Source organism: Numenius arquata, chromosome 7 (genome assembly GCF_964106895.1).
Source record: "Numenius arquata chromosome 7, bNumArq3.hap1.1, whole genome shotgun sequence".
Taxonomy (NCBI): Eukaryota; Metazoa; Chordata; class Aves; order Charadriiformes; family Scolopacidae; genus Numenius; species Numenius arquata.
In genome coordinates this window covers 4591177-4617342 of record NC_133582.1, presented here as the reverse complement: position 1 = coordinate 4617342, position 26166 = coordinate 4591177, and the positions used below count along the sequence as shown (strand labels likewise).

The 26166-nt window shown below is 40.4% G+C and overlaps 1 protein-coding gene across 2 annotated transcripts in view; it reads right to left on the bottom strand.

Moving 5' to 3' along the window:
* Positions 1–307: 307 nt before the first annotated feature.
* Positions 308–26166, bottom strand: part of CYB5R4 (cytochrome b5 reductase 4) — a 33319-nt gene continuing 7460 nt past the window's right edge. Inside the window, exons 4-16 of one of the 2 annotated variants that reach the window (XM_074150375.1) lie at positions 25691–25775; positions 20899–20940; positions 16222–16276; positions 15146–15203; positions 14948–15041; positions 14347–14379; positions 13544–13666; positions 9569–9709; positions 8210–8362; positions 6880–7030; positions 3632–3718; positions 1476–1640; positions 308–878 (exon numbers count right to left, since the gene is read on the bottom strand). In XM_074150375.1, coding sequence (XP_074006476.1) covers positions 824–878; positions 1476–1640; positions 3632–3718; positions 6880–7030; positions 8210–8362; positions 9569–9709; positions 13544–13666; positions 14347–14379; positions 14948–15041; positions 15146–15203; positions 16222–16276; positions 20899–20940; positions 25691–25775 — 1242 coding nt within the window. In that variant the 3' untranslated portion in view covers positions 308–823. The remainder of the gene's footprint in view (positions 879–1475; positions 1641–3631; positions 3719–6879; positions 7031–8209; positions 8363–9568; positions 9710–13543; positions 13667–14346; positions 14380–14947; positions 15042–15145; positions 15204–16221; positions 16277–20898; positions 20941–25690; positions 25776–26166) is intronic. The other variant, XM_074150376.1, reaches the window with a different exon arrangement.

The following is a 26166-nucleotide window of genomic DNA, read 5'->3' as shown; positions in this document are numbered from 1 at the left end:
GAATGCCAGGCGTAAAGAGGTCCCCCTGAAGTGGTTCAGAAGGGACCACCATAGGGATCTTGACAAGGTCAGAGCAACAAAAAAAGCAATCAAAGCACTTGGGGACTATTCTTTTCCCAAACAGAATCATAGAATCAGAGAATGAGATGGAGTCTGGGTCTCTGTTACGAGTTCTCAGACGGTGTCCTGAGCTCATACAAACCTTCCTGTATCACATTATAAACTGAAAATACAGAAAATGCACAAAAATGCAAAAAGTAATGTAAAATTATTCATTTTTATTATTGATGTGTTTTTTTTTTTTTTTCTGTTGTAACCAAAGGAACTTTTCTTCTTTGTTTACAAAGCCAAAAATGCATCCGGATCATTTGCAAGTCAAATAGAGATTTCCGACGGAAAGGAACATTTTTTTCAATGCCCGGTTACCTGAGTTACAGTGCAATATTTCATTTCAGACAGTATTGCTCTTAAGACTTTTTGCAGTAAGAAATAATAAGCTTTTCAAGTCAAAACTTAAATCAGTGCTCGTCAAATCTAAGAATTCTCATGAACCAACAACATGAAATATCTTACATAATGTGGACTATACATTTTTTTCTTGCCTCTACAATAAATTAATACCCTGGATTAGGAAAAATATTTACAAAAACCAAGATAAAACACAGTATAAAACTTTTTCAAAGATATATTTCTTCCAAGAAACAGTTTGGTACCAAGAGTGAAATTTCAAGTCTTAAAAAATTGCTTCTCACTTAATTAAGTTCATGTAGGTAAATAAATAAGATTGAATTATACAAACAAACACTGATCTCCTCATATGGGTTTATGCACTAAAAGCGTGTATCTCTTCTTGGGAGTATCCAAGATCCTTCAGGTCCCTGAAAATCAGAAATCCAGTAGGTAATATTAACATTTGTAACCAAAACACCATCACAGACAAAGCTGAAGCATCACCTCATATATATATGTGGCATATAAAATAAGGAAAGTATCAGGTAAAAACATAAATCTATGCATTAATAATATTTTTTTTTTTTTTAAAAAGGAGAAAAGTGCTTGTGATAAAACAACTGCTTTCGATTTTACTTTTAATAACTTAATTTGTCAAGCAAAGACCAACACAGAAAGCTTATTTCCTATTGCAACAACTTCTCTATGAACATCAAATTAAAAGCAGCATTTAAAACTTTGGGGAAAAAATGGTCATTGCTAAAGAGATGCTCTTAGAAAGCTTTGGACAATTTCCTAGAGCTCATGAAATTTACTTATTGCTGCTGCTTATTTATCTACACACTAAATATACGCCTAAAATATGATGCCAGGTGGGGTTTTTTTTTATTTTAACAAGTTTTCTTGCAAAGCAGAAAATACAAGGATGTTTATGAAAGAACTACCAACTCAGAAACACTAGGGGGTTAGGTGACTGAATTTTAAAATAACTCCTTGTTCTCTAGTTCATCATTTAAAATACTCACTGTACTCCTTGTTCTGTGAAAGGCGTTGGGCCACAGATGCAGATGAGCACTTTGGAGTCTTTTCTGCTTCTTTTCACAAACTCTGAGAGAAGAGATGAAGAAATCTTCCCTTCTTTACCCACCCAGTCCTTTGTTGGTTGTGAAAGAATGAACTGAACCTCAAACCTGGTAAGCAGAATCACAGAATGATACGGGGTTGGAAGGGACCTCTGGAGATCATCTAGTCCAACCCCCCTGCCAAAGCAGGTCCACCCAGAGCAGGTTGCACAGGAGCGTGTCCAGGTGGGTTTAGAATGTCTCCAGAGATGGAGACTCCACCACTTCTCTGGGCAGCCTCTCCCAGGGCTCTGCCACCCTCAAAGTCAAGAAATTCCTCCTCATGTTTAGATGGAACTTCTTATGTTCAAATTTGTGCCTGTTCCCTCTTGTCCTGTCCCTGGGCACCACTGAAAAAAGACTGGCCCCATCCTCCTGACACCCACCCTTTAAGTATTTATAGGCGTTGATCAGATCCCCCCTCAGTCTTCTTTTCTCCAGACTAAACAGACCGAAGTCCCTCAGCCTTTCTTCACAAGAGAGATGCTCCAGGCCCCTCATCATCTTTGTAGCCCTCTGCTGTACCCTCTCCAGCAGTTCCCTGTCCTTCTTGAACTGGGGAGCCCAGAACTGGACACAGGGCTCCAGCTGTGGCCTTCCCAGGGCAGAGCAGAGGGGCAGGATGACCTCCCTCCACCTGTTGGTCACACTCTTCCTGATGCACCCCAGGATGCCATTGGCCTTCTTGGCCACAAGGGCACATTGCCGGCTCATGGGCATCCAGAAGGTTATTTCAGAAATACTGTCTCCAATTAGACATCTGCTCCACGAAGCGCTACCGACCGAGACACTGATGTCTTCTACGATCACTCTCTTGTTCCGCTCAGCTCCCACCACGCAGCATCAGATCTCACCCACATTTAGTTGTTCCTACCCATCAAGTCAATCAAATCACCTCCATCCGCTATCGGGTATTTCATTCTTTAACCCAATGTTTCAATCGCAAAAATTTTAGCTGTATATTTTAACCTTACGAAGAAAAACAGCTGGTAACCATTTGAGACACCAAAGCACAGATTTTGTTGTTCCGTTCTTCATTTATACAAATGTTTGTAGAGCTCAATTCCAAATCAATGAAATAAGAATGTTCAGCCACACTTGGGAAAACGTCAGTACAATTTCATTAATGAGAAAATAGTTATTGAGTTAAAAAAACCCAAGAAAACAAACACTTGTGTATCCGAGGCTCCCAATGAAAGGGAGAAAGGGTTTTTACTTGAAATTTGCACAATGTCTAGACTATGGAGCTTGGAATGTGCCAGACATCGCCAGGTTATGAAACAATATTGATTTTTCACTTCAGTGTTGTGAAGGAACACGTGAAATTAACTTGCTCATACAAGTTCAATTAAGAACTAAGCATAAACAAAAGCTACTTCTATCATGTAAAATCTAGGCAGCGACGCTTTGTCTAGTGAGAAAAGCAAAGGTTCTGAAATTCTAATATTAAAATACTCCTATGTCTCCTGGCACAGCTATGGCTTGTTAAACTAAATTGACATTAGATGTGCCCTAGTGCATTTTAATCCGTAATTATTTTGTAATTGAGGGAAAAAATGCAACAATTAGTAAGTAAAAATGAAAGTTAATTTAAACTTCAAATTTCTAGATAAACATTTTCTCAACGAAGTGACCCCAAAGAGACTTTTCAGGAATGTTGCTCCCAGGGTACCCTCTCCTCGTCTATCACTTCTGTGCTTCTCCTCACAGAGCTGTATTTTCTACTGCTAATTTTCTTCAGCTTCGAAAAGCTTCTCAGACAGTCTCAACAATCACCTCGTCTAACGCATCATCTCCAACAAACCTCTATTAGTCAAAGCAAATCCCTGGCTTCCTACGGGACATACAGAACTTAATGACACCGCCTGCTGCTGTGCATCATCTGTGACCGATACAAGCACATCTCCTTCCACTCCCCAGCTCTCATTAAATTCTTAGCTAAGAGTTTCCAGAGTCAGGATCTGGTTTCGTGCCAAAGCTGTACATTATTCGAAGCCCCAAGTCTTGTTCTTCTGTACACTGGGATTGTGTAAGTTGTTCCCCGCAAGACTTTTACGTACCTTTCATCTTTAAGAGCTAATTGCTCTAGTTGGTCTCTCCAAAGTATGTCGTCTTCTGTTTTGTTGAAGAAGATCAGCTTCACTCTCCTGAAAAAAAAAAAAAAAAAAAGAACAAAACTGCAGATTGTTTCTGTATTTGAAACCCAGGTTAAAGAATCAGAACTTGCTGCATTATACAGAAGCTTTTACTTAACGTTTTGTTTGTTGGTTTGTTTTGCCACTCTGCAATCCTCAAATCTTTTTGCCACTAACTCAGTATAGTCTCTCTTGGGATACCTGAAAGTCTGTTGAACTTGTGACCTCTCTTTTAAATGTCGTAACCCTAATTGTCTGCAGTTGCAACCTCTACCTCAGGGACTGCTAATCATCTTTGTAGCCCTCTGCTGTACCCTCTCCAGTTCAAGAAGGACAGTTCCCTGTCCTTCTTGAACTGGGGAGCCCAGAACTGGACCCAGTGCTCCAGATGGGGCCTCTCCAGGGCAGAGCAGAGGGGCAGGATGACCTCCCTCGACCTGCTGGCCACGCTCTTCCCGATGCACCCCAGGATGCCATTGGCCTTCTTGGCCACAAGGGCACATTGCTGGCTCATGGTCATCCTATTGTCCACCGGGACTTCCAGGTCTTTTTCCTCAGAGCTGCTCTCCAGCAGGTCAGTCCCCAACCTGTCCTGGTGCGGGGGGTAAGTCAGAAACACCAAGCTTTAAGAGTCTGCATATAAACAGAGCCTGGACCAGATGAAGTCATTCCACCGCCTGACAAGCAAGAAGGAAAAATTAATTAACTTCGACTCGTAAGAAAACAGATGCTGCTGCACCCTAAGTGAACTGCGGGCATTGAGTTCCTATAAGAAATTGTGCTGAGGAGAATTAAAATAAGCCACTTGTGTCATCTTTCAAGGGCAGAGTAGATACAAGCGCTATCTGTGCAGCAGTCATCGTGCACACACATCCTCTACTCCCTTTATTCTGGTTATGGACAAAACGTCCAGATTTGCATCTTTCGCTATGCTCTCCTTAGTTTTGCTTTTATATTATCACAACTACCCGTACCCGATATATGAGTTTCCTCCTCAAGAGGAAAAAAAAAATAAAATTATTCCAAATTCACAAAAAAACACATTTATTCCAAATTCGTATGTCAGATGACAGATTTATCTTTAGGATTCACAAAGCCACCCTCGTGTTATTCGCTACGGACAACACACGACACTTTGGAAGAGCCAAACAGTACCCAGTCTCTCTGCTCGCAAAATAGGATTATACGTAATTGCTGGACAATAAACAACATAAGAATAATGTCTGGGTTTAGATACATTTCTTTTCTAGAAGCAGATTTCTGCAGTACATGTAATCCTTTTTAGCTTTACTCTGAAGACTAGCGTCCAATTAATCTTTCTACGCTGTTTCAAAACGTGCTTCATAAAGACATAACGAACCAAAACATCCTGTGTTTATATTGTTTATATTGAATAAAAAATTGTTTATATTGAATAAAATAAATAAAATAAAATAAAATAAAATAATAAACATAAAATTGTTTATATTGAATAAAAGCCAGTATAAGAAATTAATCTTCATTACAAGGGTCTGAATTCAAAGGTCGGGGAAAGCAGTAGCAAGCCTGTTGAACTGTCCTCTGCAAGAGCTTTAAAGAAAATACTCAGGTGTATTTTTCATTTTTATAGTCTCCCAGATTATAAAATGTTGTTCTCGTCAACAAAAATACAATCTGCTGAGAAATTCTGCAAGACATGATTCTAATGGCAAACTTCTGCTAGAAATAATAAAAACCCACCAACTCACCTCTATCCAAGGAGGCCCCTTCAGTAACTCTTTGCGTTTCCTTTTACAATTGAGCTATGGTGTACTCTCTTCAGCTGGGACGTTTTACACTCAATGTCGCAGTTTAATTTACATTTACAATTATAAATGGACAATCGCCTCAAGCAGAAGAACTAGTTCTGGGGTTTTGAAGGACATTGGCCAAGAAGGCCAATGGCATCCTGGGGGGCATCAGGAAGAGTGTGACCAGCAGGTCAAGGCAGGTCATCCTGCCCCTCTGCTCTGCCCTGGGGAGGCCACAGCTGGAGCACTGGGTCCAGTTCTGGGCTCCCCAGTTCAAGAAGGACAGGGAACTGCTGGAGAGGGTACAGCAGAGGGCTACAAACATGATGAGGGGCCTGGAGCATCTCTCTTATGAGGAAAGGCTGAGGGACTTGGGTCTGTTGAGTCTGGAGAAGGCTGAGGGGGGATCTGATCAACGCCTATAAATACTTAAAGGGTGGGTGTCAGGAGGATGGGGCCAGTCTTTTTTCAGTGGTGCCCAGGGACAGGACACGAGGGAATGGGCACAAACCTGAACATAAGAAGTTCCATCTAAACATGAGGAGGAACTTCTTGACTTTGAGGGTGGCAGAGCCCTGGAAGAGGCTCCCCAGAGAGGTGGTGGAGTCTCCTTCTCTGGAGACATTCTAAACCTGCCTGGACACGTTCCTGTGCACCTGTGCAACCTGCTCTGGGTGGACCTGCTTTGGCAGGGGGTTGGACTAGATGATCTCCAGAGGTCCCTTCCAACCCCGTATCATTCTGTCATTCTGTGATAAGGGGCCAAAACGTCCTGTTCACTCAAACAACGACAAGTAGTACTTCTTTTTGTAGATTTTTTTTTTTTTTTTTTTTTTTTTACGAGCAGAGTACAGAATGCATATGCAATGAAAAACTTTTTATGCATTTGAATATACTTAATGCTACGCTTACGTTAAGTCGCACTTTGTGAAAACCAGAACTCACCTGCTAAAAACGCGTCACTGTTGCTTAGCAGGTGAAAATAACATAAAATTATTAATAAAGAGAGGCCATAACTTAACAGTTGTAAACCTCCTCAGCCTGGAAAACAGTATCTACATTGAAATACTTCAATTCCAAAAAAAAGGCACTCAAATGCAAAGCTAGTTCTAAAAAAACCCTCAGATTTTCGACTTGGTGAACTCATTTGTATCACGAGTAAAATCCAAAATGGAAAAATCCATTTTTCTGAGGAAGCCAATAACCAATCTGTGTAAATTCCCTAAGACTTACAGACTCTTCCCTGAAGCGTGCCAGCTTTTGGCATAAGCCGATGAAAAATGCTTTCATACCATTTATAAATTTTTATTAAATTGTTTTATTAACACTACAGCTTGCCTATTACACATCCTCCTTCCTATGGATTATTCCAGTTTGGGATTAAATCATAAGAAATGCACGTACCGGAGGGAACTGACTTCAGCCAGAGCAAAATCCAGGAGTTTAACCATCGGTGTGAAGCCTGTGCCCGCTGCCAGTAAAAACAGATCTTCTAAACTTTGAACCTGTGACTTCTTGAAGTTACCTTCAGGATTGCTGACGGAAATAGAGTCTCCTTTATTAAAAAAATAATTAGAATGATAAATGTTAATGAGATGAAAACAAACTAAGTAGTATTCTGATTTTTAAAAGGCCCTTTCCTACTGCCTTCATCTTTGTAGTGTTAGAGTTTCTTTCAGAAGGGTACCACACATTGCACACACGGATCATTCTTAAAAGAACAGGTGGTCAACTAAAATGTCTTGTTTTGATGGATTTTACACTATGTGAGTAAACAAACATTTGCTAAACCAGTGTTAAAAAAAATATCTGACTCCTGGTTACAGTGAGGATAAGCCCATACATTTGGGGCATGAAGAATAAGGTTTAAAAAGTTCTAAGCACGACCCGATGTATAAGCAGATAAACTTATATCCAACTCAATACAGTTTGGGGGCTGACCTGCTGGAGAGCAGCTCTGAGGTAAAAGACCTGGGAGCCCTGGTGGACAACAAGATGACCATGAGCCAGCAATGTGCCCTTGCGGCCAAGAAGGCCAATGGCATCCTGGGGTGCATCAGGAAGAGTGTGACCAGCAGGTGAAGGCAGGTCATCCTGCCCCTCTGCTCTGCCCTGGGGAGGCCACAGCTGGAGGACTGGGTCCAGTTCTGGGCTCCCCAGTTCAAGAAGGACAGGGAACTGCTGGAGAGGGTACAGCAGAGGGCTACAAAGATGATGAGGGGCCTGGAGCATCTCTCTTATGAGGAAACGCTGAGGGACTTGGGTCTGTTTAGCCTGGAGAAGAGAAGACTGAGGGGGGATCTGATCAACGCCTATAAATACTTAAAGGGTGGGTGTCAGGAGGATGGGGCCAGTCTTTTCTCAGTGGTGCCCAGGGACAGGACAAGAGGGAACGGGCACAAACTTGAACATGGGAAGTTCCACCTAAACATGAGGAGGAACTTCTTGACTTTGAGGGTGGCAAAGCCCTGGAAGAGGCTGCCTAGAGAGGTGGTGGAGTCTCCGTCTCTGGAGACATTCCAAACCCGCCTGGACACATTCCTGTGCAACCTGCTCTGGGTTGACCTGCTCTGGCAGGGGGTTGGACTGGATGATCTCCAGAGGTCCCTTCCAACCCCATGTCATTCTGTGATTCTGTGAAATAATAAGAACCTCACAGTACCCAGACAGCGAATCTAAAAAGATACAGCAACTGCTGCAAAACCAAACACATACCCCCCTAAGTTATAATTACCAATTTGTAGGTGGTCAAGTGCCTGCGTGAACAGTCCATGGGAATAAATTTTAATCATTAAATATATACGTGCACCATCGTGGTGAGATGGCTCTTTGAAATCCCGCGGCAAAAAAGGCAATACAGGTGTGTATGGTTTTACCACCTCTGTCCCTAGACAGAAGACAAAAAACGTAGCTGAAGTAATACAGAAAGTACTCTACTGTCAACACATTTAATGCAAACAAATACCAAAATAAACAAATAATCTGCATATCCCATCAAAGTAACACCATTCAGTGCTTTTAAGCAAGCACGTTACTTTCCCCTGCACCAGTTCTTGTTCCAGTAGCCTTCCACTTCCCACCAACATCTTCAGGCCACTGGACAGTATATTATTGCTACACTACTCAGTTCAAAACACTGGAAGGAAAGATCTAGAGTCGTCGCCAATGAACATGAAAATCTGAACATTTACATTGAATTTCAAAGACTACAGCTTGATTTTTTTCTGAATTGAAATAGCAGATTTTTAGTACTGCATGGTTATATTTTCTTCCACTATCATTTCAAAAAGCTACAGTACAATTATAGAAAATAAAGGTTGAAGGAATTGGACACCAGCAAAGAATTAGGTAGGGAGGAGGAGGAGGACAAAACAGTTTGCAATTAAAAGATATTTTAAAATTCTTCTGAGATATCTCTACTTTGCACAGAGAAATGCAAGTACTGTGAGCAGCATAACTATTAATATGCAAATTTTAAAAAGTAGCCTTAAAAAAATAAAATGGATATTTCTTTGACCTCCCATTTTATTTTTTTAAGGCTGTCTTTTACAAAATTTTGAAGAATAGGGCTTAAACAACGCTTTTGAACATGCATCCCTCTAACAACCTCATGTTATCATTAGTATCGTGCAACTGGAGTGTAAAGCAGTGTTTCCACGAGGGCTGTACTTCCCTCAGATGAAGAAATATGGTTAAAAAAAAAAAAAAAGCAAAGTCACAACATTACCCTCCACGTGCCAAAAAAGGAGCAAACTAAAAGGAACTGACTAACATATATGTATATATGACACATGTAACACGAGCCTCTCCCCCTTCACAGATGAACAGCGCTACTTCAGTAGAGAAAATGATTTAAAGGGAGAGTTGAAAGAAGAGCCGAGAAGGTCAGCAGTAAATGCCAGCCTCCTCCACAGTCAGCTTTCCAGCAATATTAATCCAGTCAGCTCATTATTAAGCGCTAATTGCCATCCTGGAAGCAGAGACTTTCTAACTACAACCAGGACATTAGTGACCACGGACCTGGCACTCTCCCAGGACGATGAAAAGGGATTTATGTTAATGTCGCCATGGCTACAGTCTCCATTTTTCTTACCTGCAACGATTTGTTTGAGGTAAACGTGTTGTCCAGTGGGAACACGGAGATGTGTGCTCTCGGGCAACGTTAAGCAGAAGAGCTTGGTGTCGTGGGTAACTTCTGTCTTAGAAACCAACTTGCATTTTCTGTAGAAGAGTCCTAAAAACATGGTTTTACTTGTTACTTAAGTCTCAATTTGTTTTTCTATTCTTATATATCTTTTAATAAGAGATAAAGGTATGTATTTCACTATATACAGTTACAAAAGGACTATAAACAGATGCTTTTTGTATCATTACAAATTTTCTAATAATAATTTCTAATTTTCTAATTCATTACTACTTTTCTAATTTTGGACTAAGGACTCATTTATAGACTTACATAAAATCATAGAATTGTCTAGGTTGGAATGGACCTTTCAGATCATCTGGTCCAACCATCAACCTAACTGATAAAACCCATCACTAAACCATGTCACTAAGCACCTCATCTACCCGTCTTTTAAATACCTTTAAATACCTTAAATACCTGTAAATAAGTACAGAATTACAGCCTGTCAATCCAACGCCAACAGAAACAAAAGGACTTTAAACAGAGAAAAGCTTTCAAACAAGCAACATTTATCCACAAAACACTTAAAAATTAAAGGTTTAAAGTAGATGTTCCGGGTCAGCCATGCTTCTTTCTAACTGGCTTTATTTCAAAAGGGTATAAATAAACTCTGCTAGAAGGGTCAAGTATCTAAATACATGCAGTTACCCCTGGAAATACATTCAGGTTACTAAATCTCAGCTACACATGCAATTTGTGCACGGACTATATGAACATCAAATTCATGACATACTGCTATTGCCACAGGAGGTGGCCATGGCCTTTTTCTGCATACACTTCTTTTCTTTAATTATTCAAATACCAACCAGCGAGTTATCCATTATAAATGCCTGCAGAGACATGATGTAAAACCTCTGACATGGAATAAATCGTTCTTCATTAATATTTTCTTGTGTCTTTCATCTAACATCCTGCAAACTGCTTACTTTGAATGAGCACATTTCAGATGTACCAAAAGAAAGCCTACAGCCCTGAAAAATGAAAGGCAGTAATTCCATTTCGTACCACTCTTGAAGTAAAGCAAAACAGCAGCAGCTCTCCAGCAGCTACATAAGGGAAGTGTTATAAAAAAGTTTGTTGTCATTTGTTTTTCTACCAATCTTTTGAAAAACACCACGTACTGAGATTGCAAAGTGCAGTATACAAATAAGCATGCAAAGATCGTTGCAGTTCTGCAGACTTAAGAATTACTTGAAAGGGTACGGGAAGTTGGTAATCATACAATGGTTAGAGTTGAAAGGGTCCTTACAGATCATCCGGTTCCCACTCCCTGACACGGGCAGGGACACCTCCCACCAGACCAGGTTGCTCAAAGCCCCATCCAGCCTGGCCTTGAACACCTCCAGGGATGGGGCAGCCACAGCTTCTCTGGGCAACCTGTTCCAGTGTCTCACCACCCTCACAGGAAAGAATTACTTCATAATATCTAATCTAAATCACCCTTCTTTCAGTTTAAAACCATTCCCCCTTGTCCTATGGCTCCACTCCCTGAGAAAGAGTCCCTCCCCATCTCTCCTGTAGCCCCCTTTAGGGACTGGAAGGGGCTCTAAGGTCCCCCGGGAGCCTTCTCTTCTCCAGGCTGAACAACCCCAGCCTGTCCTCATAGCAGAGGTGCTCCAGCCCTCTGATCATTTTCGTGGCCCTCCGCTGAACCTGTTTCAACAGGTTCATGTCCTTCCTGTGTTGAGGACTCCAGAGTTGGACAAAGTACTCCAGGTGGGGTCTCACCAGAGCAGAGTACCGGGGTAGAATCATCTCCCTCACCCTGCTGGCCACACTTCTTTTGATGCGGCCGGCTTTCTGGGATGATCTATTAATAAGATCTATTTAACTTCATATATAAAATGCATCGATTCATTTATGAGGTCAGAATTCCTTATCAGGCTGGAAGTCTTGATTATTTTATTTCCAGAATGAAGTCATTTTGCTTCAGAAAAAGAACTTTTGCATGCAAACCCAACCGCACACCCAATAAAGGCAAGAAAATTATCTAGAGTTGTTAATTAATTACTATTTCTGTGCTCACACTACGCAAGGTGCGAGTTTCTTCACCCATAACATTATTTTGCTCCTACAGAAGGGGAAGCAAAATTGAAAACTCTGCAATGTAGAGCAAGGGAACACAATTCTAAGCAGAGAATGGCTACTTAAGACTAAACAGAAGCCTCCAAGACGTAGATTTTATGGCCGAGCTGAAAGCACAGGGTTGGAATAAAGGAAAGACATTTAGGCCTGAACATTCTTCCTCTATAAACCTTCTGGCATGTTCAGTGTTAAATTTGAGAGGTACAAAATTTAAAAAAAAAAAAAAAAAAAAAAAGGAGAATAAAAGTTTCTAGAGTAGGTATTAAGAAGCCATAGATATATTTGCTAGATTTGTCACCTTTATAATCAGGGAACTGAAGAAACTCAGGCTCAGCAAGCCCTTTAACTTAAACTTTCTGGAGATTCAATTTAAACTGATTTGAAGTCAGTCAGTGCTACGTAAGAACGTTATCCAATACCTATAACACTTCTCTGCATAACAGGACAAATGCTATGTTGGAGACTGACTTCTTAGAAAAAAGCTACAGAATAATCCTCTAGGAAGCATTGGTTACGAATTGCATTGAGCATTGGCTCAACTTGGATTTTTGTGAATTGCATCCAATCATCCTCACCTTCCTCGTTTGCACAGGATCTATAAAGCCACTATATTCTACACATCTCGTTCTTTCAGGCTATTTTCTCATTTTCTTTTCCATAATCATGAAAAGTGATAAGGAGGGAGAAAATGAGCAATGGGCACTGAACATATTAGTCCAAGCTGTATCCCCTTAAATAGAGGATTCTGTTGAAAAATCTAATATTAAAGTGGATGACTCAACAGCTTCTGAAACTCTAGAAGGAAAATTACATTCTACATAAGCTAAAGGTAGTTAAAGAGATGTGCTTTCATGTGGTTAGTCTTCCTTTTTGTACCATGGTAATCTCTCAGCTTTAAAAGGCCGAAGCAGCAAACCCGAGAGCCAGTGAGAGGTGCACAACAGGGTGATCAACATTTAATCAGCTCTTAAAAAATGTGCAATTTTGCTTTCACGCATAAGGCGGCAGATGAACATAAAACAGTCAACTCTGGAGCGTTATTAGACAGAGGGGCCAAGAGGAGCTGTTCAGAAACTGGACACTGCAGTAATATCAGGACCATGCTTATATTATATACTGTAATTGTGCAGAATTTTTAAATTTAGTTATAAATAAATAAAAAAAAGCACCACACTTATCAAGGTAATACACTTTGGTGCTGCATCAAGTTCATATTAGTCTGTTACCACAAAATGAACTGATTTATAACATCTACTGCTTCTTGCAGACACATCAGCTTATTCAGAGCTGGCTTCCATACCTACACGTGGCTTGAAGTCCCTTATTTAATCACAGCCCAAGTTACAAAGACACCGTGTGCTGGAAAACCATTGCAGCATTGAAAGATGTTATTACATCTATAGCAACAGCTGGAAGTGGAGGGTTTTGTTCCTTCACCTACAGTAATTGACACAAGCCCATGCACTATTTCCTCAGGGTCTACTGAGGTTTTCATATGGACAAAAAAGATATGAAGCACAAGGATAAGATGGAACAACATTCAAGAAGTCTTCACCTTGGCCTGTTAGGTTCTTCCAGTCTTTCCACAAGCCCGGAAGACCTCCAATTCCATTGTGGGACAAAACAAACCTAAGCAAAGCCAAAAAACCACCTCTAAGCTGAACCCTTTCAAGGAGAATTCCTGAAGGAAATGAGGGTATGAACACAGAAAAAGAAAATCCTAGGAGAAACCCAATATGACTAACAAGCTCCAAAAAGCCTTAAACCAGCTGGTAACACGGCCATGGAACTGCTTACCTCTGTCCGTGCGTTTGATAAACGTATTATGACTCTCCAAGGGCTGTCCCAGCTTTTCCCAATGAACGTTATCCTTTTTCTTTAAGATAATCTCCACTTTCCCAACTTTTTCAGTAATATTTACTAAAAGAGAAAAGGTTTCACACTGTTACTTTTTGTTACATTTTGCAACAAAAAGATATTTTACTCCTCCATTATAATGAAATTTTAGAACCAGTCATTTCTCAAGGCACACAGAATTAATCTGTTAAATTAAAATATCAAATGAAATGTACTTCCAGCTATCTCTTTATAATGTTTTACAGTGCATTTAAGACAACAAGCATTAACTTAATATGCATAATTAATATTTCATATTAACTAAATACATTGTGAAATGCTTCACAGCCCATCAGGTCAAAAAGAGTGCTCATTAATTCAGAGTCCTCATTTACTGGAAATTGGTAACTACCACTATATATTACTGCCTTTCTTTTCAAGACCATTTGAATGAATAATTAAATCCAAGAAAATCCCAATCTAAGCAAAGAACAGTTTACAAATACACAACAGAACTAACTTCTTTTAACACTTAGTCACACTCAGAGGGATGAGAGCACCATCAACTTATTACTTTCACAAGCCCAAATGCCACAATTTAAAAAAAAAAATAAAAATTATTCAGTGATACGGTTTGATTGGATTGTGTCAGAACCTAGTGGTAAGGAAAACTGTAAAGTATCTAATAAGTCAGAAAAATCAACTGAAGTTCCACATTCTGATATTAGAAGAGATACAGAAGTGCTGCAAGAGACAGAACTTACCAGCCGTGTCTTCTTGAACTGCATTATCCAAGTCTGAAATAAATTTGAGAAACAAACTCCACGTTAAGCAAAAACCAAAATTACATTCTACTCGTCATATACACACACAGTTTAAGGCTAGGAATACTGAGTGAACTAATGAACCTAGAACCCTATGTGTCTTTATCCGGCCCTGAAATTTCACTCGCGACTTCTGCGGGCTTAATCCATAACATTAAGAAAGACACAATTTTTCCCGTTGCTTTTAACAATGACTCATGTAAAACTACCAATCTACATTCAGATAAATCATTCCACTTGCCCTTTTTGATAATAACCATCAAAAACACATTTGAAGAAAAAATTTTACACAAATTTTACATCAATTTCTTACTACACTTTATTCCACTTGTTAAAAAATAAGTACATACTAAACAAATGAAGATACGTGTTGATAAGCAACGTAATTCCTTTACAGCAAGGTACTTTAAAGTAATCATCGCTAATGAGAGAGTAATAAAATATTAACTGGTATATGTAAAGTGCATTTGGTCTGATGAGAGGATTTTAATAAAGTAGAATGAAAGTTCAGTACTTGCAATTGCAAAATTACGGTACATACCAACGTTGACAAGGTATGAGTGGTCACCCACAACGATCTCTCCCCTTAATCGTTTGTCTTGACAGTCAACTATCACCAACTCTGCGTTCATGTCCTTTCATGGGCAAGGAAAAAGAATCATTTTAATAAAGTTCTCCCAGAATTCAAGCTGGATCACAACTGGATCTTGTAATCCTCCCTTTCATAAAAGACGCTTACCTTCTGCTTTGTATATATGACAACGGTGATCAAACTATCCGTTTGGAACCAGTCATAACTGTAAAACAAACAATACAGTAAAGAAAATATATATGTATATACTTCCTTTGGGCATATCAAAATATACTTAACTACCAGTTTTCAAGCAGAGCTTCTTTCATTAATTTACAAGCCAAATACATTATTTAGTATTTTTTGAAGAGATATGTCCAGAGACACTACTTTTGAAAAGAATAATAAAATAACAACAGTCTAATTATGCATGGTGTTGGCTTCACTTAAAAAGCACGGCGTACTCTTTGCAGTATATGAACATTCCTAATAAGATGATTAAAATCTTGACTCCAGACAAAAGTATTAAATAGCTGGAGGGCTTCTAAGGGTTAGAGGTTCCACACGCATACCACAAAACACAGTTCCCTTCACGCCCCCCAAATCAAGACTTTACATTCCTATGTTCCCAAGGTGCCCAAACCTTGCAATAAATCCAGGGTAAGGTAAGAAACAGAAAGGCTCCAAATGCTAATTGGTTGTACAGCCTTACGCCTGCAAAGAAGAAACCTTCCCATCCAGCCCTTTCCCTGCCCATTTTCCTGGGGACCATACATCTGACAATCTCATGCCTGGCTCTGCACCATAGAATGGTTTGGGTCGGAAGGGACCTTAAAGATCATCAAGTCCCAACCCCCCTGCCATGGGCAGGGACACCTCCCACTACACCAGGTTGCTCAAAGCCCCATCCAGCCTGACCTTGAACACCTCCAGGAATGGGGCATCCACAACTCTAGATAGACCTCTCTAGTTCTCACTCGACTGCTGGCTGGGTTGCAATTCCAGCCAGCAAAAGTCAACCCTGTCCCAACAACAAAGTTAACCCCTCGCATCTACATTGCTCCTGCCTTCTCCCTTCCCCAAAGTCCTAACCACTTCATCGGACTCCTGGACCACAAAAGAATTCAGAGAGGAAGGATGATCCCCCCAGTAGACACTCCTGACAGCCAACACATTCTAGGCTGCACACCTTCCACTCACGCACCAGAACACACCAGACACACACAAGAAAGATAATTTTTTACCTTGGAGTTAAATCTTTAACAGAAGCACCCAGCACTTTCTTCTCAGGAACCATACCTACAAAGAACAGAGACTCATTAAAATATTTGCTGGGATGCTCACTTAACAGAAATCATAATCAGAGATGGTTTGCTTTTTTTTTTTTTTTTTTTAATTGAATGTTCTAAATACCTCTCCACAATATTTAGTGGCTTTATTTTCACAGGCAGCCAGAAGTACCCACGTACTTCAAAAATTTAGCACTTTCTCTTGGAGAGCAGGCTCCTAGAACACAAAGTTCTAGTTGAGAAATTAAGATTCCCATATAGCACAGAACCTGTGTGTGCAACCCTTCTGCTACCTGTAGCTTGGTCACAGTTTCATCTTGTGCTTTCACACTTTGCGAGTGAGGCATGGAAAAAAAGGTTATTTGAATGAACTTCCTTTAATAAACTATTTGTTTATATAATTCGGATGAACAAAATTCAATTTGGGATGTGTGGTCTAACCTAATCCGCACGTAAAATTTCACGTCAGTCAGTTAAGCAAAGATATCAGCCTTAATCTCTCTAATTGGCACTTTGCTAGGAGTTTTCACAGAATTCAGCTACTCTCTTTAATTATTACACAACATGAAACAGTCCAAAAAAGCCTTTGCTGGGAGACAACCTTTGGTCAGTCCTTGAAAACATCAACTCTACTCATCTCTGGCCTAATGGAAACTGAACACATTTGGCAAAAACTTGAGCAGAGATGACAGATAAATGCAACTACAATCCTTCATCAATTTTAAACAAAGAAATTACACAGAATCACAAGGGAGGAAGCTGCACAGGCTGAAATATAGTATGATTTGTAACACCACACCAACAGCAGGAGCTTTTCTGGACAACGGTTAGACAGAGGTCTAAGATACCAGCTTAAGATAACAGTGCCGGTTTCAAGCCCGTTCAAAGACAAACCTTGAAAACCTGAAAAGGCTATGCATAAAATAATTAACATAGGAATCCTCAATTACCGAGATGATTATCTTCTAAATGCCAGTAACTTTTGTAGTTTGACTACAAGCTTAAACACAGTAATTGAGTGGCTCCACCATGTGGGAAGTAGATAGAAACAAGAAGAGCCACTCTGGCCTAATCCAATCTGTCAAAACTATTTGATCATCCAGATGGGGGAATTAACCCAAAGCAATTAAAACTGACTGGAATTACTTATTCTTTGATCCTTAATTACCCCTAAGTACACACCATCTGCAGCTGCCAAGGAAGCTAAATGGCAGAGCAGTCAGATCATTGCAAAGGAAAACCAACCACCTAATGATAGAAGCCATTTTAAGGGCTGAGCCTTTCTTGAGGACATACATCATATGCTTAGGTTGGCCTCCATGGATATTTGTGGTAATATACACTCCTGTTGGCTTTTGCAGGACAACAGAAATATATCAACAGCCACAATAAAAAAAAAAAAAAATAACATTCTGGTAAACCAAGTTATTTATGAACTATTCTGAAATACTGCAAGATGCTATGTGAAAACAAGAAGTCACATTGCAATAGAAAAGACAATGATTCAGGTGATCAATGAACCAATTAAGGCAAGTGCCCTACTGGTCATGATGGTCATTAATAAAGAAAAGCTGGTGGTGAAGCCAAAGGCTGTTGGCAGGCACGAAAGGAAGGAGTTTAAGGTGACCAGGATGAACGGCAGAATTATAACTCTGCATCTCACGAGAGCAAACTTCAACCTTGTGGTGATGAAGGCCAATTTTATCCTGGGCAAGAGCATTGTGAGCTCTTGGGAAGTGATTCTTCCTCTCTGGTCAGCCCAAGACAGACCACATCCAGAGTGCCGTGTCCAGCTTCGGCTCCCCAGCGCAGGAGAGACATGGATATACATTGCTCAGGAGCAATCTGATCTAGTAGGGAAGCTCACCCTGCTTTGAGGAGGAGACCGGACCAAACAAGCTCCAGACGTTCCTTCCAATTTAAACTATTTTAGGATGTTCTGAAAGCTTTCTCTACCTATTGGTTTCTTTGCTCTTAGAAGGCCCAGAACAAGCCTGACCCATATTTGTAAACTCCAGATATTACTAAGAAAAATAGGAACACTTACATTACTTACTAAATAAATTCTAAATTACTAAATAAATTACTAAAGAACTCCAGCTGGTTGAACCTCATGATTTAGTTTTCTGTACTTGAAACTCTAGCTCAGCCTCTCCTCCCATCACCCTTTTCCACAGCATAAGTTTTTTCCAGGTCTGATGTGCACATACTCACACACCAGCTTGTTTTCAGATGGCAGAATTGCCCAAAATAAGTTTTTTTGATGCTATATTACAAAAAACATCATCATAATAGTTTGGGTGAAAGAGAAATTCAGTGTAGCTCAACAGTTCAAGACTGAAAAGATCATTTTTAAAATATGTCTTTGATACGTATTTGCTCAAACAAATATGAAGTTTTCTGGCGTGCTTTGGTAATGGCAGCGTTTTGAAATTTGGATATCTTTTGTTTGAAACTCAAGTATGAACAGATGTTGAGGAGCACATTAGACTACACCCACGCTGACTGTTATCACTAGCAATATATTCTGAAAACTTCAGATTTAACTGCCCCTAACATTCCATATGATTGATGTTCACAAAAATCAAGGATGCATTTAAGTTGAATGATCTGAGCACACTCTAAATACAAATATTATTTATACATTTTAGATTGGTAAGACAAAAATGCCTTCACTAGTGCTAACAACTTCCAAAAACATCAGAGCCCATGCCACAGGCTTCTCTTTCCCACTTTCAGAGAGTGATGCTTATTTCTAGACTCATTCTGACATAAATTTATAAGAGCAGAAGGTAACCTCAGGAACTGAGCTCTCCTATTTTGGAAAAAGGCTTGCCAAACAGGTAAACTGAGTACAACAAGCAAACATCAGTATTTTGGAAACTTCATTGGAAAATACCATCAGAACCATTTCCTGTGTCTCCTGAGAAGTCACATAACCTGGACAACAAAAGTTATTGCTAGGAGCAGGAGGGGAAGCAAGTCAGAAGAGAGAATATCACTTATTTCTCTCTTTACCTGGATCCATTGTGAATATGAAAGATGCATAGAAAAGCCAGACGAGCACAAAAACTAAGCAATTCATAAGCCACAATAACCAAGAGGAGAAGAACACTGAAATAGATGGTAAAATTAGTCTTCTACTTAAATACAAAATACTTATCATGTGTTTAATGACTACTAGCTGCTAGTGTTGTCATTCTGATAGAGTAAAGCAGAGTTTGTTTTCTAAATCCCCCAGTCCCTCAAAACAAAATTAGCAGGTTCCAGCAACTTGTTCATTGCTGAAGAAAAAAACAGGCAAGTCGGGCAGCAGACCCTGTCAGCGTTTACCTGAACATCTTATAAGGATATAGAGCAAAACAGGAACAAATAAAATCAGTCTTGCCTGCTTTTATACAATGTATGTTTAACTTTTTGTGTAGCTCAATATTCGTGCATACTAAAAGGTAAACTGCCTTTTAGAAGTCAAATACAACGTTTACAGAACACAAAAGGGAGGGTAAGGAAGACAGTATGAGGAAAAAAAGAAAACAAATGGGAACTCAAATTCACCAGAAAAAGCATGATCAAGTTATCTTTCCCTCACTGTTGCCTGAACTTGCTGGGACACCACCTCGAGAAGTTCTCTGGCTTCATGTTAAGACACATCCAGGTTCCCACTCTTCTTGCCACTCCAAAATTTGACTGCTCTTGAGTCCTTTTCCAAAGTTTCAGCCTAAACCTTTCCATGACCAATTTGCACCTGTACCCTCTCATGGCAATAGTTCAGCCTTGTGTTAAAACCACATTATTTGCCTTCACAGGCGTTCATATTATTTGCTCCACCAACACACACCCATCATACCTCATTTGATGGGACTCCATAAGACATGTTCTTTTAGGAAGTCTTTTGCACTAATATGACTAATCAGTCTGAAACAATTCCCTAAAAGCATCAAAATGAAATGCATGGCTCCTGATCACTAGCAATCAAAGCCACCTCCAGTACTCAAGGAAGGGCTCAGTGAAGGCTTCAATGCTTCCCTATCTCAACAAGGGTCACTGTCAACCTCCTGATACGTTCCCAGGGCTGTACTTGCTTCTCTCTGACTGGGCTGACAATTGGGTGTAGTTCTTCTCACAGTTACATTTCAAGTAGTTCAGTCACGCTGTGATCAGCTAATTCACCTCCATTGCATCTCCTTTCCCAGTGATGACCTTCCAGCTTTTAGTAGAGACTAATTAACTCCAAGTGTTCCCCAAGGTTTTTTCTCGTCTCTGCTACTCCAGCCCCACGGCCACCGAGATTTTCTGATAGGGAGAAGGATCAAAAAGGCTAGCAATTTTGTAGTGGCAGATTTCATAGCACACAGTAATTTGGGACCTATCTTCTCCAACTCGAGCTGAAAGGTTGTCTATCTCATACCTCCCTTATCTATACCACTCTACTGCAGTCTTATGGTACTTTTAAACACTGAATTCACAATACCTGATTAGGACTTTGCCTTCTGTAATTTCCACAGATCACTACAGCCTCAACATCAGATTCAAATATAAATACAGAGAGAAGTCTGGATAAACACTGCTCATTCGATAATATTCAAACAAGTTTAAGATTCACTCCCCACCTCGCTCCAGGCGAATACTTACCATTAAGCCGTTTCTTCTCTTCAGACAGAGTAGGAGAAATCTCTACAAGCATTAAGAAAAAACGAGCACGACAGTAAGAAGTTGCAGCACAGCACTTGCACATATCATGCTAAAGAAAATAAGCCAAAGTAAGGATCTTCAAATAAACCTTCCATTAAAAGATTGACCAGGGCGCTTCTGGTATCAAGCCACAAATAAATGCAGCAGGGATTACCATTCCAAAAGATTATGTATAATTTAAAAAAATACTATGTTAAAAATGCCTAAAGTTGGACAGCACTAAAGGGTAGGAAATGCAAGAACTCTGGCACTTCAATCCAAACATCACAGATTATCTTGTGCAGTTATAAACTTCATAGCTAAGAAGCTCGCTAGATCTGGCAGACTTTCGATGACGCTCGTCTCATGACAACCCAGAGCAGACACTGAATATGACCAACCCAATCCTTGGCAGAAACCCAGGAAAAAGAAAAATCTTCCTGTAAGCTCCTTCTGTCAAATGGTTTTATTTGACAAGTTATTATCTGTGTTTTTCATTAAATCTACAGTATGCTGCAACTACTCCAAACAAACAAGGAAATACTAGCAGACAACAAGAAGATAACGACAAAGCAGGTTAATTACTTAGTGTTAATTCATCTATAAGGTGTTCAGCTCGAGGGGAAAGGCACTGCACCTCTCAGGCACATATCCTTCTGCTCAGAGCAAATCCATGAAAAAATGGTCCTCTGGATGTACCCAAGCCCCTTTCTGCCTTCTCTACACATCGCACATCTCAGAATGTCCCCATAGGAAGGTCCCTTTTATATTCTCTTTTATGGGAACCAGCTTTGGGGAAGTGAGAGAAACCAATGTGTTCTTCCTGCTCCCTTTCATGAAAACCAAAACGTGACTGTTTCTCTCCTGTTCTTCCGAATCCTCCCCAGTGCTCTGCATGACAGCTGCCAGCGTTAGAGGAAAAATGCCATTGTGGGAGAAGTGAAGGAAAGGCTCCTGGAACAAAGCACCAAGCAGAGAGTACCGCAAAATGACTTCAGAGCTGACCAAGAGCTGCCTTCATCAGAGGCTTTCTCGTTGTGGCACTATAAGGTAAAAGCAAAATACTCCACAAGATGAATGAGGCAGTTCACCCAAAATTTTTGGCTGAGGCTGTATTTGTGCATTCTGCTATACACCACTTGGAGCCTTCTGATGAGATAGGCGAGTCGTTCACAAAAACTCATTTCTGATTAAACATAATATTTTGTGTTCAAAAGTCTACTCTCATTTCGCTACATTTAAACACACTGCACCGAAATTGGCATTGCAATTTTAAGGACAGTTTGCGGAATTTCCAAGACACAGCCTTACCTTTCTTCCTGGGCTAACACCATAGCTCTGAGTCTAATCTCACTGAATTAACAATAATACAAGGTATTATTGAGGGAGATACTGAAATCATCTCTTACAGCCCTGGCACTGCTGTGGTTACTGCACTGGCCTTCTCAGCAAGTACAAACACTGCACGTTCCAGTGCACAGCTCCACCAAAGGGACACTTGAGAATTTCCTATTAGTCATTACCATACCATCAAGCGGCGTTCCCAAAAGACAAGGTGAAAATCATTCATTATCATCAGCATCTTCAAAAGACTCTTCTTTCTTAAACACCTTGGTGTATGCAAGGCCAAGCTTCAGCTTCCTTAAACAGTTCGGTGAACAAATAATTGTGCCCCCTTCCAAGATCCCACCAGAACACAGGAAATAAAAACTAAGCTAAACAACCACACAACTTCCAGCAACACCCCAACGAACCTACAGCTGCCTTACTTGCACTGTATTAAGACGGTACCAAACAACAAGTACCCATGCTTGCTCTACTGCCAAACACCAACCCTCTGCCACAAAAAGCAAGCAACGTATTCCATAGTTTGACGTCCTGTCTTTCTTCTATACTTACTCATTTAATCCTATATTCAAAAATATGCACCCTAACTTAGTATTTTAATCATCTATTTTCAAGCACAAACTTTGCTGAATATTATCGCTCTCTACAACTCCCTGAAAGGAGGGTGTAGAGAGGCAGGGGCCGATCTCTTCTCCCAAGTCACAGGCGATAGGACAAGAGGAAACGGCCTCAAGTTGGGCAAGGGGAGGTTCAGGTTGGATATTAGGAAAAATTTTGACACTGAAAGGGTTATTAAGCCTTGGAACGGGCTGCCCAGGGAAGTAGTTGAGGCACCATCCCTGGAGGTATTTACAAGAGGGGTTAAATTGCGCTTAGTGACATGGGGCAGTGATGGTTTTTATCAGAGTTAGGTTGATGGTTGGACTAGATGATCTTAAAGGTCTCTTCCAACCGAGACAATTCTATGACTCTAGGATACATAACCTAGCAGGAATCAAGGTAAACTTTGAGAATTTTACAGTGAAGAATTTTAGCAAATCCAGTCTAATCAGTTTGATTCTTAATTAATGAAATTATTTTTTTTTTTTTCAAGCCTGATATGGCTAAAAGAGACACAGGCAACAGAACTGGTTTGATAGAGTTGGCAACCTTTACCCTGCTAATTTTACTACAGCAAAAAATGGATAGAACAGTCCCATCACGGAGGAAAGCAGAAAAAGCGAAGAGCAGAAAAGGGACCGTCAGAGCTGGCAGGGGCAAAGACGTGTTTGTTTTTTACTGACTGGCCATCACAAGAATTCCTTCCAGTTGCAGAGAAGTTAGATTCATGGAATCGGCAAAAGTCAGGTTTGCTTTTAAATGTCTAACTCAGCTGACAAAGTGGCAGTAACTGAACTGTAACACCTCAACTCCCTGAAGCAGTTGTGCTGTCAAGGTTCCCCCACGCTTTGTAGCATTTACCCTAAATGCTCCACACCGGAATTAGCCACCTGGTAACAAGGAGATGTAAAACGCTACTCTCTTTCACCTAAAAACCAAACTCAATTTGCCAGGTGATGTGATCCAAGTGCTAAGCAAGGACGCGGTGCATCTTGTCAGAAGCTGAAGAGCTACAAGAGATAACCGAATTCCTGAACTAAAGGATGCCACAGAATTTGAGAAAAATAGTTGCAGATGTTAATTCTTTCGTATTTTCACTGTAGTTTTGCTAAAGGGCAATATTCAGTAATAGTGCCTGCTTCCTAGGCATAAGAAATTTTTGCTGTGGCCTACAAACCAGAATAAATACTGAAGATTAAAGTCTCTGGAAACCACCATCAGCATTTTAAAACAACGTACTACATCTATTAACTACATTAACTTAATAAACTTTATAAACCTAACTATAATGTTAGCTACATTAACATTATAACTACATTATCAACGACATAGAGGGATTGAGAGCACCATCACCAAGTCTGCAGATGACACCAAGCTGTGTGGTGTTGTCGATACACCAGAGGGACGGGATGTCATTCAGAGGGACCTGGACAGGCTGGAGAGGTGGGCCCAGATGAACCTCATGAGGTTCAACAAAAGCAAGTGCAGGGTTCTGCACCTGGGAAGAAACAATCCTCAGTATAAATACAGACTGGGGGATGAGGTATTAGAAAGCAGCCCTGAGGAAAGGGACTTGGGGGTGCTGATGGACGAGAAGCTGGACATGAGCAGGCAATGTGCTCTCGCAGCCCAGAAGGCCAATGACATCCTGGGCTGCATCAAGAGATGTGTTGCCAGCAGATCCAGAGAGGTGATTCTGCCACTTTGCTCTGGTGAGACCTCACCTGGAGCACTGTGTGCAGGTCTGGAGCCCTCAATATAGAAAGGACATGGACCTGATGGAGCGGGTCCAGAGGAGGGCCACCAAAATGATCAGGGGGCTGGAGCACCTCTGCTGTGAGGACAGACTGAGGGAGCTGGGGTTGTTCAGCCTGGAGAAAAGGAGGCTCCGGGGAGACCTCATAGCGGCCTTCCAGTACCTGAGGGGGGCTACAGGAAGGCTGGGGAGGGTCTGTTTACAAAGGCCTGCAGCGACAGGATGAGGGGCAATGGCTTTAAGGTGGAGAAGGGGAGATTTAGATTGGATATTAGGAAAAAATTCTTTACTATGTGGGTGGGGAACACTGGAACAGGTTGCCCAGGGAGGTGGTTGAGGCCCCTTCCCTTGAGATATTCAAGGTGAAGCTCGACGAGGCCCTGGGCAACCTGGTCTAGTTGGGGGTGTCCCTGCTGACTGCGGGGAGGTGGGACTAGATGACCTTTGGAGGTCCCTTCTGGCCCGGACCAATCCGTGAATTTATGAATCTCTTGCTGTCCTGGCTCAGAGGAGTCTGTTGTATCAGCAAAATTTTCTCCAAGTAAATTCAAACTAAAGGACTCAATAAAGTGTTCTGGAAAGGATAACTGTCCATAAAGTCTATTCAAATACCTCAATATCTACGCAACTTGCCAGATTTATGTCTGGTGCTGAAATCACCAGACTGAAAATACTGACTTCTATTTCAAGATGAGAGCGCTGCCTCTGACAGCTTGTCACCTGGGATCAGAAGAAAAGAGAGGGATCTTGTGGGGAGGTTTTTTTTTTTTTCCTATATACATACGCGCATAAAACATACGCGTCTGCTTTCTGATGCCTAAAAACAGAAGAAGAAATGTAGCAGTACATTATTTTTTTGCGTGGAGGCTTTTATAATTAGTTTCATCTTCAAGTGTCTGCTGTAAAAAGACTGAATACATGCAACAGCCTTCAGCTCTATGCAAGAATAGAAACTCTCCTCATAAATATGGTGATTTAGGATTTCTCATCGTTTCCAGATAACGTTGGAATAAAGCACAATAGGAATTATTTCATTCTTAAAAACCTCACCTTTTGGAGCAGCAATAGGCTTGACAGCCATTCTCCCAACAAGACATTCCTTCAGCATTGATTCATAATTGACCCAACGATGAACCTATAGTAACAAAATCGGTTTTCACAAAATTTGTAATTCTTACTGTGTTGTTCTATGCACTGAAATACAAAAATTCATTTTTGTACAGTGGCTAATGTAATTCATTTAGCAGATTTATTTTTAAAACAGACGCTCATTACTGTGTCATTCAGTACTTTTTTTTATTTCTATTACAGATAGCATGTAATTAAGTGAAAAAATAGGACCATGAAAAAGTGACAATAGTTTAATTTATTCATTTTATGCTTTGCAGTATCTGAACATCATACTCTTGAGCTACAGAAAATATTTCAGAAGAGTATTTTTATGATGTATGCAACGCAATTAACAGAATAAAGATCTTGTCTTGTTTAGATACAAGTAAAGGGAAAAGGGATGAAGGAAACAAAGA